Below are 12935 nucleotides of genomic sequence, written 5' to 3'. Positions count from 1 at the left end.
TCAAATCGCTTGTATCCATAGCTCTCTCTCTCTCTCTCTAAACCCATTGTCACTATCTTAATTGGGGTACACAAAATTTTATGCCTGGAGGACTGGATTACCATTCTCACCAGCACACTTCTCCCAATACAACCCCTATGAAAGAATTGTGAATTGAGAGGAATTTTATTTCATTAGACAATATTAAATAGGAAAAGGGCATGAATTTCAACCAATTAGGCATCAGTCAGATATAATACCAACTGTTCAGGAGGATACCCAAGTTTTATTAGCAGAGCTTCTAAAACAATTGGAAGTTTTATGTAGCTATGTGATGAGTGCAGTCCATCACTCATTTTCCTTTAATTACTTAACAAATATTTTTTGAGTATCTGTTGAGTATTTCTGTGGTAGTTTTCCTTTAAATATCATTGTTTTGATACGTTTCATACTGCCTGACGTATTATAAATTCTTCTGTAAGTAACTGTGGGTTTGTGAAAAGAAAATAAATCGCGGATATTTGTTAAAAAAAAAAATGTTGATTCGCCACCTTCGTAGGGCGTGCGTCTGACTCTTCCTCGCCATGTCTTCTCACAAGACTTTCAGGATCAAGCGTTTCCTGGCCAAGAAACAAAAGCAGAATCGGCCCATTCCCCAATGGATTCGGATGAAAACTTGTAATAAAATCAGGTACAACTCCAAGAGGAGACATTGGAGAAGAACCAAGCTGGGTCTATAAGGAATCGCACATGAGATGGCACCACATGTTTTTGCTGTGTCAGGGTTGCTTGGATCTTAACCGTGGCACTGAAAAGATCGCTACTATCTGAACAGTTGGTTGTGTTTTATTGGGAAGTTATAGGGAAAATTAGTTTTGTCTTTAATATGTTTCTGCACTAGTAGGTTGGTTCAGTAATAAATATGTGAGGCCTTCTAAAAAAAAAAATGTTGGCTACTAATTGAAAAACTTGAATACATTGTGTGAACTGAAGCTAACACACTGGTGGGCAGGCACAACTCTTGAACCACCCGTTTGTGACTCTGACCTTGCTCAGCACAGAGTAAACTGAGCCAAGTGGATAGGACTTGAGTCTCAGCGCAGGGTATAGCCTTCTGTCTGCTTTGGGTGTACATGCCTTGCACTGTCCATGCCTGGAAACCAAGAGAAAGACCCTTCTTTAGGTGGGGAGGGGATGGGGTCAGCGCAGGGTTAAGGAATCAGACTTCTCGCGAGGCTGGAGAAAACTTCCGTACCTGTGCTGTTTACTTGCAGTCTACCTACTTGGATATTATTTGTATCTGAGATTGTGGTACGGAAGGAAGGTCATGAATCTTAAGTGGCCACCTGTGTGATGTGCATTATGATTTTCTGTAGAGGAGGGCCCATGGCCAGGGGTGAAGGACAGAAGAAATAACCACTGAAGAAATAACGGAAGGACACAAATAGCCTTCCGTTTCAACCAGCCTGGAGGGAAATAGGCAGAAACCTGAGAGATTCCAACCAGAGGGCTTTGTTACAACCCCAAATAAATGAACATCCCACAGGGACTACAGAGTGTCAAGTGAAATAAAAGGAACACACAAACGCTTTGAATGCATGAGACAAACACACACTGCTGTTGAGGCATGGAAGAAGCACCTGAGGTGGCTTTTTAGTCCATGTGGCCCACTGGCATTTCCTTCCTGCTTGAAGAGGGAATGTGGGGACAGAACCAGGAGTGTGGTTTCCAGGCTCTGGCGCTCACATGGAAAGGTGCTCACTCAGGTAGTAAATGGCCATCAGCGGTGGTTCGTTGGCCATCAGCTGTAACCAGTGAGCCATTGGCCACTAATATAACTGCCATGGCTACGCTAGCAGAAAATGGGGGCTAGCAAGAAGACGGTAGCTGAGCTGGCAAGAGCGATTGCAGTTAGCATGGCAGATTGCAGCTAGCAAGTGAGGTTGGTTGGCAGAGAGAAGTGGACGGCAGGTTATGGATCGTGTGGCTCCTGCTTCCTGTGTCTCCAACCCAGCTGCCAGCGAGACTACAGTGGTATGACTCCCCTATCTATGGTTCCTCTTTGGCTCCTTTTTGTGGGTGTTCCTTTTTAACCTCACCATGTCCTGCGTTCTTATGTGGGGAGCGGGGGCTGAGACCCCTCATGAGTCCCTGCATGACAGGGAGGTAGCCCCATGTTGGGAACCATTGTTTGTGATGAGACCAGGGCTGCTTCCAATAGGTCTCTGGCTGAGGGGCCATAATGTTTTGCATCGAGAGAGAGGGAGGAATTCTCACCTGAAACCTGTGAGCCAGAGGAGGGGCAGAGCCAACACCTGAGCAGGAATGTTAAATGCCAAAATTCCAGGAGAGGAGTTAGAATAAGTGACTGGAGAAGAGGGGCTGAGGTGAGTTTTTAAACTAAGAGAGTGGATTCAGGAGTTTGGAGGCAGTGAGATAAACGGATAACAAATATTTATTTGTTATCAATATTTATTGATTGAGCAACGGTTATATTGATATCCTTCCACCAATTTTCACTCCTCCTTCCTCTGAGCCTAGCCCAGTTTTTCATATGATATGTTCTGTGTACGGATTAAACAAATAAGGAGATAAAATGCACCCTTGTCTGACACCTTCGCCAATAGAAAACCATTCTGTCTCCATATTCTGTCCCAAAGGTGGCTTCCTGTCCACAATGCAGGTTACACATCAGGACAATCAAATGCTTAGGCACGCCCATTTCTTTCAGAGCAACCCAGAGCTCTTCATGACCCACGCAGCCAACGTTTTACTGCTGTCTATAAACATAGACTAACCTGAAATTCTTTGGAGCGCTCCAGTATCCAATGAATGTTCACAATTGCATCTCAACATCCAACATTTCTTATAAGGTAGAAGCTCCATGTAAGGTCGAAGCCTTTTTCGCATCACCTTGAGCATAACTTTACTTGCGTAGGAAATTAGAACAATGTTTCTGTAGTTACTGCACACCTTGGCATTTCCTTTCTTGAAAATTGGGATGTATATTGAGCATTTCCAGTCTGTAGGCCATTATTTTGTTTCCATATTTGTTAACATATTCTTGTTAGGATTTGAACATCAAGAAGACAAAAGTCATGACTACAGAAGAAATACACAACTTTCACATAGACAATGAAGACGTCAAAATTGTTCAAGATTTTGCTTAGCGTGGTTCAGTCATCAATTCAAATAAAGACAGCAGCCAAGAAATCAGAAGAGTGGCAATGGAAAAATTAGGGAAGCTCACCAAGAGCGAAGATGTGTCATTAGAGACCAAGGCTAAGGTCATCTACACCCTCAATTACTATGTATAAATGTGAAAGTTGCATAGTGAAGAAAGCTGACAGGAAAAAAATAAGATTGATTTGAAATATGGTGTGGGAGGAGAGCTCTACGGATATCCTGGACCACCAGAAAGAAGAACAGGTGGGTCATAGAGCAAACTAAGCCTGAAACATCTCTGGAGGCAAAAATGACAAAACTGAAGCTGCCTACTTCAGGCACATCATAAGAAAGCAACAAAAGACAATAAAGCTGGAGAAAGTGCGGCAGAAAAAGAAGAAAACCAAATGTGAAATGGACTGGCTAGATAAAGGAAGCCATAGGCATAAGTCTACAGGAGCTGAGCAGACTTGTTGAGGATGGGATATTGTGGACATCACTCATTCACAGGGAGTTGGAGTTGAGTCAACAGTACATAACACACAGAGCTGTTAGATATAAGCCTTGTTTTAGGTCCTTGGGGATACTTTGGTGAACAAGACAAAGTCAACTGTCATCGTGGAGTTGATACTGAGATCAAACGAGATGGGAGAATTGTTTGGGGGTGTGTTCGATCCTGTGACAGCTTCTGGAGCATCAGCCAGACTTGGAGCTTGCTTTAGTGAGCCACCCAAGAGGGCAGGACTGATTAGAGGTGGGACAGACCCTAGTCACCACAGATAAGATAGTGGGAAGGGGAGCCACCCCTAGTGACTGCCTTGTCCCTTGGGATTCTTTTTTCCTTTACACTGGTATTTAAAACGTATTTTAAATGTACGTGTACAATTCACTGTTTTTGGTGTATATGTCTGTGACTTTTAACATATACATAGATTCAAGGATAGATCAGGATAGAGAATAATTTCATCACTCCAAAAAATTCCCTCCAGTTGAGCCTTTGTAGTCAAACCCACCCCAACCCCTGGCAACCTGTTCTCCATTTCTCAAGTTTTGACTTTTCCAGAATGTGTTATCAACGGAGTCATACAGTATGTAACCTTTTGGAATTGGATTCTTTCTCTTAGCAGAATGCATTTAGATGTATCCATGTTGTTGCAGATATCAGTAGTTCATTCTTCTTTTTTAGTGGGTACTATTCTATTGTATAGATTGACTACCATTTGTTTATCATTTGCCTACTGATGGACATTTGGGTTGTTTCCAGTCTGGGGCAATTTTGAATAGAGCTTCTATAAGTATTCACATACTGGTTGTTGTGTGAACTGCAGTCTTCATATTTCTCAGGTCGTACCTAGAAGTGGGGTTGCTGGGTTATAGGGTACGTGTATGTTTAACTTTATAAGAAATTACCAGCCTGTTTTCCAGAGTGGCTGTACCATTTGGCATCCCCACCGGCAAAGGATGAGAGTTCACTTGTTCTGCATCCTCACCAGCACTTGGTATTTTCAGTTTTTAAACTTTTTGCCATCCAGTGGATATTAATGGTATCTAAGTATAGCTCTAATTTGCGTCTCCCTAATCATTAATGATGTTGAGCATTTTTCATTTGCCTTTGGGATTCTTGAGAACTAATAAATCTGTACCCCAACTCAGAAACCAACTTATAGTGCTAAAGAGACTAATCTGGATTCACACTTGGCCTGACTGGAACATTTTAACAGCAACGCTCAGCAGATGGCAACTGGATTCAAAGCACAGATGCCAGATCTGTCAAGCAGGCAGCAAGAGTCTCCTGGCTGCTAAACACTGTCTCCTCTGTTCTAGGTTTTATACGGAGGAAAATGTTTTGTGCATTTGCCTTCGGGATGTACTCCCTATGGGACTCTTCATCATTCCCGCTGTTGTTTTTCCCTGGACCTCGTATTTAACATGTTGCCTTCATTAAATAAATACGTATGGAAAGCCCACTGCGTGCCAGGCTCTGTGCTGGGCTCTAGGGTCACAAAGTTACAGAAGGTGCCAACTCACAAGAATTTCACTTTCTAATGGGGATTAACATGAGGCAGATCAACGCAGCGAGGGCCCTGATGCATCTGTGTTGAAGTCCTTGGGGCACCTAGAGGATGATACTTAACCAGCCAGGAGTCAGGAGGGCTTCTTGGAGGAGAAAACACCTGAAATGAGTCCTGAAGAATGGGTAGGTATTGGACAAAGAGACACAGAGAGGGCATTCTAGGCAGAAGGGATGGCATGAGCACAGGCCTGGCAACAAGAAATAGCATGCTCTGTGTGTGTGTGTGTTTGTGTGTGTCTATGAGAAGTTTAGTTTTACTCAAATATATGAATGGAAGTGTGGAGTGGAGGAAATGGGGCTGATGAAGGAGATAGGGGCTAGATCATGGAGAAACTTGTGCTGAGGCACTTGAGTTTGTCCCCAAAGCAATAAGATGCTTTTAAAAGTTAGAGTTTGGGTGGCCGGTTAGCTCAGTTGGGTAGAGCGTGGTGCTAATAACACCAAGGTTGCTGGTTCGATCCCTGCATGGGCCACTGTGAGCAGTGCCCTCCTTAAAGAAAAAAAAAAAAAAACTTAAAATAAAAGTTAGATTTTGGTTTTAGAAGAATGTTTCTGGTGCCTTCCTTTTCTGCTTGTTAATTCTACCTCATTCTTCAAGGCCAAACTCAAAGGCCACCTCCTCTGGGAAGCCCTCTCTAAATCCTCCTAGCCAGAAAGATTGGCTCCTTCCTGGGGCTCTTTGACCTGCCTTTTGTACTTACTAGTCAGTCTGCCTGGAGGGTAAGAACTGTAAGTTACCCTACTTTGGGCTCTTTGTGAGGCTTGACTGAGCCTAGCATGTAGAAGGTGCTAATTAATGTTTGATTAACATGAATAAATTTGTGAAGAAGGAGGTTTTCTAGGCAGCCCCTCTCCAAGTCCTGTCAGATTATACCAGTGATTCTCAAACTTGAGTGTGCAGTCAGAATCACCTAGAGGGCTTGTGGATTGTTGGGCCCAGCCCCCAAGTTTCTGATTCACAGGTTTGAGGAGGATAGGGGGAGGAATGGGGGATGCTGAGAATTTGCATGTTGAACCTGCAAGGTAAGTTCCCAGATCATGCTGCTGCTGTTGCTGCTGGTAGAAACCACACTCAAGAAACCTGGGATGTGGTTGTGGTTTCAATTCAGGTGCTTCTCACGGCTAAGCCCTGGGCTGAGCATTGGCAAGGGCTGTCATTGCTACAGTTTTTCACAACCATCTGACCACCTCCCCCTTCAGGAAATTTCCTTGGTGTTGACTCTTGTCCCACCTGCTTTGAGCTAGAGCTGGAGGTTACTGTACTCTCTCCTGGTCCTTTCCTCCCCGGGACTCCCTAGGGCTTCTCAGATGAGCCCTGGCCAATAAATCCCTTAACTGGCTTCCCTCCCACTGGGTGGTTCTACCGGGGAGCCCCAAAGGACAGGACAAATCCTGAGCATGACCTGTGAAGAAGCCTGGGATGTAGGAAGGAAGAGTAGAGTGCTGGAAGCAGGGGAGTCCTGACAACAATTAGGGCAACCCCCAAGCAGACCTGCTATCTCCACGAGAGAGTCAGAATGAAGTCTTTTCTCCTTTAAGAGCTCTGCTCCCTTCCGCTCTGCAGCTCCCGTCTCCCAGGCCTTGAGAAGGAGCCACTTAATCAACAGCTCCACTTCCTGCAGCACCTGGGGCTCTCCCTCCCCTGAGCCCCCACCTTCTCCCTTTAGGCTTCCCAGACCAATTACCTGCCAGGCAACAGTTCTCAGCCCTCAGCTCAGGGAGGCTGGAGGCTGGAGACTGGCCTGGCAGGGCCACTGGAGAACTGACCAGCTCTGAGGGGCAGCCCTGGGGGTGGGAGCAGGGGAATCTCCTAAGGATGGAGACTATCATTCAGTTAGCCAGTTGTCTCTCCCCCTTTGCCTGTTGGGTGTCTGGGTCACAGCAAGGCTGTGAAACCGGGTGATTACCCAGGTGCGAGCCTTGTACAGCTCAGGAAAGTGATGGGGTGTACTAGGGCTGCTCAGAGGGGCCCCAGAATCCTTCTGGGCTCAGCTCAGACCTTGGAGGCCTTTGTACATTTAGTAATGAGAGCTGATTCTTGCAGGTGGTGGCTGCCATAGCAGAGAACCCCAGGAAGGAAGTGAGGGAGAGACTCTGGAGAGACCCCCTCTGAAGAGTGCTCTTTGGAAAGGTTGTGTGTTTGCACGTAGCTGGGAGACCTTTGGACTCTCAAGAAGCCTCCATGGAACCCATTCTAGATATTGGGACCCAGGCCCAGCCCAGAGAGTCACATTCGGGTGGGGGCGGGGAAGGAAGCACTCTGCTTTTGTACCAAGGATCCCAAGAGATTTTTTTAAAAATTATTGAGCTTTGGAGTTGATGACTATATGTACGTGCTGAGAGAGTGGTGTGCCCCAACTTCATGGGGACCTTTCCTGACCTCTCTCTCTGTACCTCTTCATCAGGCTGTTGATTTGTATCCTTTATAATAAACTGGTCAATGTAAAAAAATTTAAAAATGTATTATGAAAATCTTAAAACATACAGAAAACAGGTACACCCATCTTCTAAAGTCTACCATTACAATTTAACTCTACTTGCTTCATCACATATTCGTCCATCTACCCATCCCTCTGTCCATCCATCAATCCATTATTTTTGAGGCATTTCAAAGATGTTGCAGACATCTGTATACGTCCCCCTAAATACTTCAGCTCGTACCTCGTTAAATAGCGATCGATATTGATTTACAAGTTTTTTCTCGAGATTAAATTTACATAAAGTGAAATGCCCAATCTTAAGTGTACATTTGCTGAGTTTTGACAAATGCATATACCTGTGTAACTCAAACCCCTATCAAGATGTGGACCATTACCAACATGCCAGAAAGTTCTCTCAGGCCCCTTCCCAGTCAATCTCTGCCCCCACTTCCACCGCATCCTGGAGGTTGCCACTGTCCTCAGCTTCTTCCATCATAGGTTGTTTGCTTGTTTGAGAATGTCATATAAATGGAAGCATATTGTGTATACTATTTTGTGTAAAGCTTCTTCCACTCAGCATAATGTTTTTGCGATTTATCCATATTGTTGCATAAGTCTGCAGTTTGTTCCTTTTAATTGCTGAGCAATATTCTATTATATGAACATACAATAGTTTATCCATTTTTAATTGGGAATTATCCTCCTGGGATTTATCTGATTTTTGAATATTATGAATAAATCTGCTACGAACAGTCTACAAGGTTTTTGGTGGGCCTACGTTTTCCTGTCTCTTGGGCAAAGACCAAAAAGTAGAATCTCTGTGTCATCAGATAGATGTATGCTTCATTCTATAGACATTTTCCCAAAGTGATTATACCATGGTACACACCCACTAAAAATGTGTGAGTCCTCACCAACTTCTGGTGTTATCATTCTTTTTTATTGTAGTTTTCTGGGTGGATGTGTACTAGTATCTTGTTGACATCTGTGGTTTCATACTAACGATATTGAGCATTTTTTCATGAGGTTATTGACTGTTCATCTATTTTCCTTTGTGAAGCATCTGTTCAGATCTGCTCTTCTCTGCCCTCCCCAAGCAGCTGCACGGCCCTGGTCCCTAACTCTGGACAACAACTCACCGTCTCTCCTCCTGGACACCTGGCTTTACCTCTAAGCTGCTGAAACTGGGTGTCCAGGGTGAGTCCCAGTTACTTGTGAGCCAAACAAGCCCCCCTCTTGTAACTACATTCATCTGTTCACCTCCCCACCCCCATTTTTGCCCAGGGAGGAAATAAATGGAATGAACAGACACCGAATGTGAGTGTGTGCCGGGCCCTCTGTGGTACCTGGGGCTGCCCGTGCACAACCCCGTTTAGCCTGCACCCAGCCAAGCCAGGTGAGCCCTGCCAGGAATCTCACCTGTTTAGATGAGTCAACAGGCTCTGTTAATGCGAAATCATTTGCTTCAGGCCACACAGTAAGTGAACGAGTCAGAAATGGAACCTGTTGTGTCTGACTGTACGACTGGCCTTCTCTCCTCCCTGTCAGCTGCCTCCCAGGGCATCTGCCAGTTCCTGACAGAGATGAGGATGTCAGCTAAGCCTGCCCTGGCTCCTTGTTCCCCAGGCTGGGTCCTGGCCTGGGGTCCCTCCTGCTTACTGGAGCACTGCTCAAATGGAGGACTCTCAGAGCTCTGATGGAATCACAGCCTGTGACCACAGCCTCAGATACCCTTGGATGTTGCTAGGTCTAGTTCAAACCCCTTTGTGCCCTCGGGCACTCTGAGGAGGGGAGGCAGTCCTGCAGCTGGGTTAGGGTCCTCCAAGGCCTGGCCTACTCCATGCCACAAGCATCCTCCTTCTTGTTCTTGGCCCTTCTGTATTCGATTTGCTCCCTTTGCCTGGCCTTCTCTGCCTGCCATATGAATCCTCCCCGTCACCTAGCCAGCTTCTTGTATTCATTATCTATTGCCGTGTAACAATTGCCCGCAAAACTTCATGGCTTGAAACAGTTTCTGTGGGTCAGAAATCAAAGAGTGGCTCAGCTGGGTAGTTTTGACTCGGGGTCTCTCGTGAAGTTGCAGTCAGGGTGTAGGTTGGGGTACAGTCATCTGAAGGCTGGCCTGGGCTGGAGGATCTGCTTCTAGAGCACTAGTCACATGCCTGGCAAGTGGGTGCTGGCTGTTGGTAGAAGGTCTCAGTTCCTTGTTGCCTGGACCTCTCCATGGTGCTGCTTGAGCAAACTCGCGACAGGACAACTGACTTCCCCCTTAAAAATAAACAAACTCTGGGAAGAGTTTTAATTATTTCCTTTGAGTTGATAATTTCCCTTCTGGAAGTCTAGCCTAAGAAAAGAATTCAAAATATAGGTAACCATTTCCGCACAGATATTCATCACGAGGTTATTTATAGTGGTGAAAAAACGGAAACAGCCTGAGTGTGTTCAATGAGGAATGGATGGTTAAGTAAATTATGACATGTCCATGAAATTGGCCTGTTACACAACTATTAAAGTGATTGTTTTGTGGAGTAGTTAATGACATAGAAAGTGCCTATGACGTTCTATTAAGAGAAAATTTCAGGATACAAAATTTATATACAATATGTTCCTGTGCGAAGAAAATAATTCATAGGAAATAGACTAAAGTGTTAACAGCGGGGATTTCTATGCTCTTAAATTTTTTTTTTAATTTTGAAATAATTATAGCTTTACAAGAAGTTACAAAGGCAGTACAGAGAGGTCCTGTACACTTCATTCACTTTCCTCCAATGATTACATCTTATGTGATTTAGTACAATAACAAAACCAGAAAATCATCATTGCTATAAAGTGTGTGTATAGTTCTGTCACTTTTGCACGTTTGGAATTGTGTAACCACCACACACAAGATACAGAATTGTCCCATCACCTCAAGGGTGCAACTCTGTATAGTCACACCCATCCCCTCCCTCTAACCATTTCTAACCCTTTGCTGCCTTCCCCATCTTGACAATTTTATCGTTTTGAGAATGTTACATAAGTGGAATCAGACAGTATGTTGCCTTTCAGATTGGCTTTTATCCCCACTCAGCATAATACCCTTGAGATCCATCCAAGTTATTAGGGGTATCTATCGTTCATTTCTTTTTATCGATGTGTAGTATTCAATGGTATGGATAATTTTTTTCACTGCTTTTCAATTTTCCTACTAAACATGATATATTCTAATTCTTAGAAAAAAGGAAAAATACTGGTGGCGGGGGCGGAGGGGCAATGAGGAGAGAAGCAGTTCTTGCATTCAAGGAAATTTTGTGTTGATTTAAATAATAGAATTTTAGGCTTAGAGTGCCCTCGGCAGGCATCTGGGTAAGTTCTTCATGTTGCAGGAGTCCTTCTTGCAATATCCTGAAAGGTAGTTGTGCAGCCTCTGTGTGGATACTCCCAGTGACAGGGAACTCACTACCAAATAAAGCACCTAAACTGATACAAAATATGCCTTTCTTCTGGAGCTTGGACATGACTGAAAGATTTTCTGTCACAGGTTATTTTTACCCTGCCCGTAGTCTCTTCCCTGTCCCCCTAATCAGATAAACACGAGTCCAAGACAGTGAGAAAAGCCTACAAGAGCCTGAGCAAGCTGTTGGATATACTAGATCTAGGACTGTCCTCTCTAGGGATCTTCCAGCATTCACTGGCTTAGAAAAACAAGGGGCTGCAGACATTTTTTAACAGAATGAAATTCTGCGTGGACACACACACAGAGATACCCACAGTCCCCTAAGAAGAGTGTCCTTTCTGCATGGTAGGAATGTCCTTCAGAAGGCCCTGAACCACTAGCTTAAGAGGAAAAGTCTCAGATTCTCTCCTTTCTCTTGTCCGATGTCAGACCTGATATCTCTTCCTTTTTCTCCAGCCTTCCTTGCAAGCAGACTCTGATCTGTCCATGGTTCTGATTGTTAATGAATTTCACTTGAGGGCAAGTGGGTTCTTTCATTCATTCCTTCGCAATAGCTAACGTTTATTGAGCACTTACTATGTATGTGTCAGGAACTATGATATGCTCCTTACATTCACCTTCTTTTTATTAAAGTATAACAGACATCACAAAAAAGAGCTCAGATCATAAACACACAGCTCAGTGAACTGTCATATAGTGAATACATTCGTGTAACTACCACAAAGATCAAGAAACTGAACATTATCAGTACCCCAGAAGGTCCCTCATGTCCCCTTCTAGGTGCTGCCCTCCAATTGTAACCATAACCTTGACTTTTAACAGTGTAGATTTGTTTTTTTCTACTTTTAAACTTTATAAAATGAATCATACAGATTCCTCCTCTTTTGTATCTGGTTTCTATAGCCTGACATTATGTTTTGAAATTTATTCCTATTGTTCCAGATGGTTTTAGTTTGTTCATTCTCTTTGCCATGTAGCATTACCTTGTGTAAAATATTCCACAATTTATTAGTTTTACTATTGATAGGGCATTTTGATTGTTTCTAGTTTTCTACCATGACGAATATTGCTGATACAAACATTTTTGTTCATGTCTTATGGTGAACATGTGCCTTTCTATTATATATATATAAAATATTATATATTATGTATACACTATATATGGATATGTGTATATATATATATATATATATACATGCATACACATAGGGTGGATTGTGGGTGGGTGCACTTTTCAATCCCCATTTTTCAGATGAGAAAACTGAGGCTTGAAAGTGGAGCCAGGCAGTAGTGGAGCTGGGATGTGAACCCAGTCCTGTCTGGCACTGGAGCTCAAGCTCTCTAACCCTCATGCTTTAATGCCTCCCAATACATGGGCTGTTTAGGAGGACGTGTGATGTGCCAGACTGGCTGCTGCCGTTAAGGGAGATAAGATAGGAAGGCACAGTTACACAACAAGGAAAATGACAGATGCTGGTGAAAGGCACATGGGGGTGAAGAGGAGCCCAAGGAAAAGGGGGTCATTTTTATCTTGGAAAATCTTAGGAGGCTTCCTGGAGGAAGAAGCATTAAAGGGGAAGGATGGGAACAGATTCTGGGTATGCAGGAGTGATGAGGGAAAACGTACCAGGCTGATAGAGCTCTGGGGGTACAAGAAGAAGAAGCCTTCATCGAGACACAGCTGCAAAGGCCCTCACAGGTCATCTCGTCCTGTCCCCATTGTCCACCCACCCTATATACACTGCTGGCTTCCAAATTTATATACCCAGTCTTGACCATTCCCCTGATCTCCAAACTCTATTTTTTTATCCAGTTGGATGACCAATAGGCGTCTCAGATTTAACACGGCCAAAACAAGTTT

The 12935-nt window shown here is 44.0% G+C and overlaps 1 protein-coding gene and 1 non-coding gene across 2 annotated transcripts; both read left to right on the top strand.

Annotated features, from left to right (window-relative positions):
• The first annotated feature begins 539 nt into the window (after positions 1-539).
• LOC117030716 (60S ribosomal protein L39-like) lies at positions 540-906 on the top strand. Its single transcript, XM_033120932.1, has one exon. It carries the CDS (start codon positions 564-566, stop codon positions 717-719), a length of 156 nt encoding a protein of 51 aa, XP_032976823.1. The 5' UTR covers positions 540-563; the 3' UTR covers positions 720-906.
• A 4711-nt stretch (positions 907-5617) lies between these two features.
• On the top strand, positions 5618-5691 carry TRNAI-AAU (transfer RNA isoleucine (anticodon AAU)). Its single transcript has one exon. It is a non-coding gene; the product is annotated as a tRNA-Ile (tRNA).
• Positions 5692-12935: the final 7244 nt, after the last annotated feature.

The sequence above is a fragment of the Rhinolophus ferrumequinum genome, chromosome 11 (genome assembly GCF_004115265.2).
Source record: "Rhinolophus ferrumequinum isolate MPI-CBG mRhiFer1 chromosome 11, mRhiFer1_v1.p, whole genome shotgun sequence".
Lineage (NCBI taxonomy): Eukaryota > Metazoa > Chordata > Mammalia > Chiroptera > Rhinolophidae > Rhinolophus > Rhinolophus ferrumequinum.
Note: the sequence above shows the minus strand (reverse complement) of the source record. Positions and strands in the feature narration are given on the sequence as shown.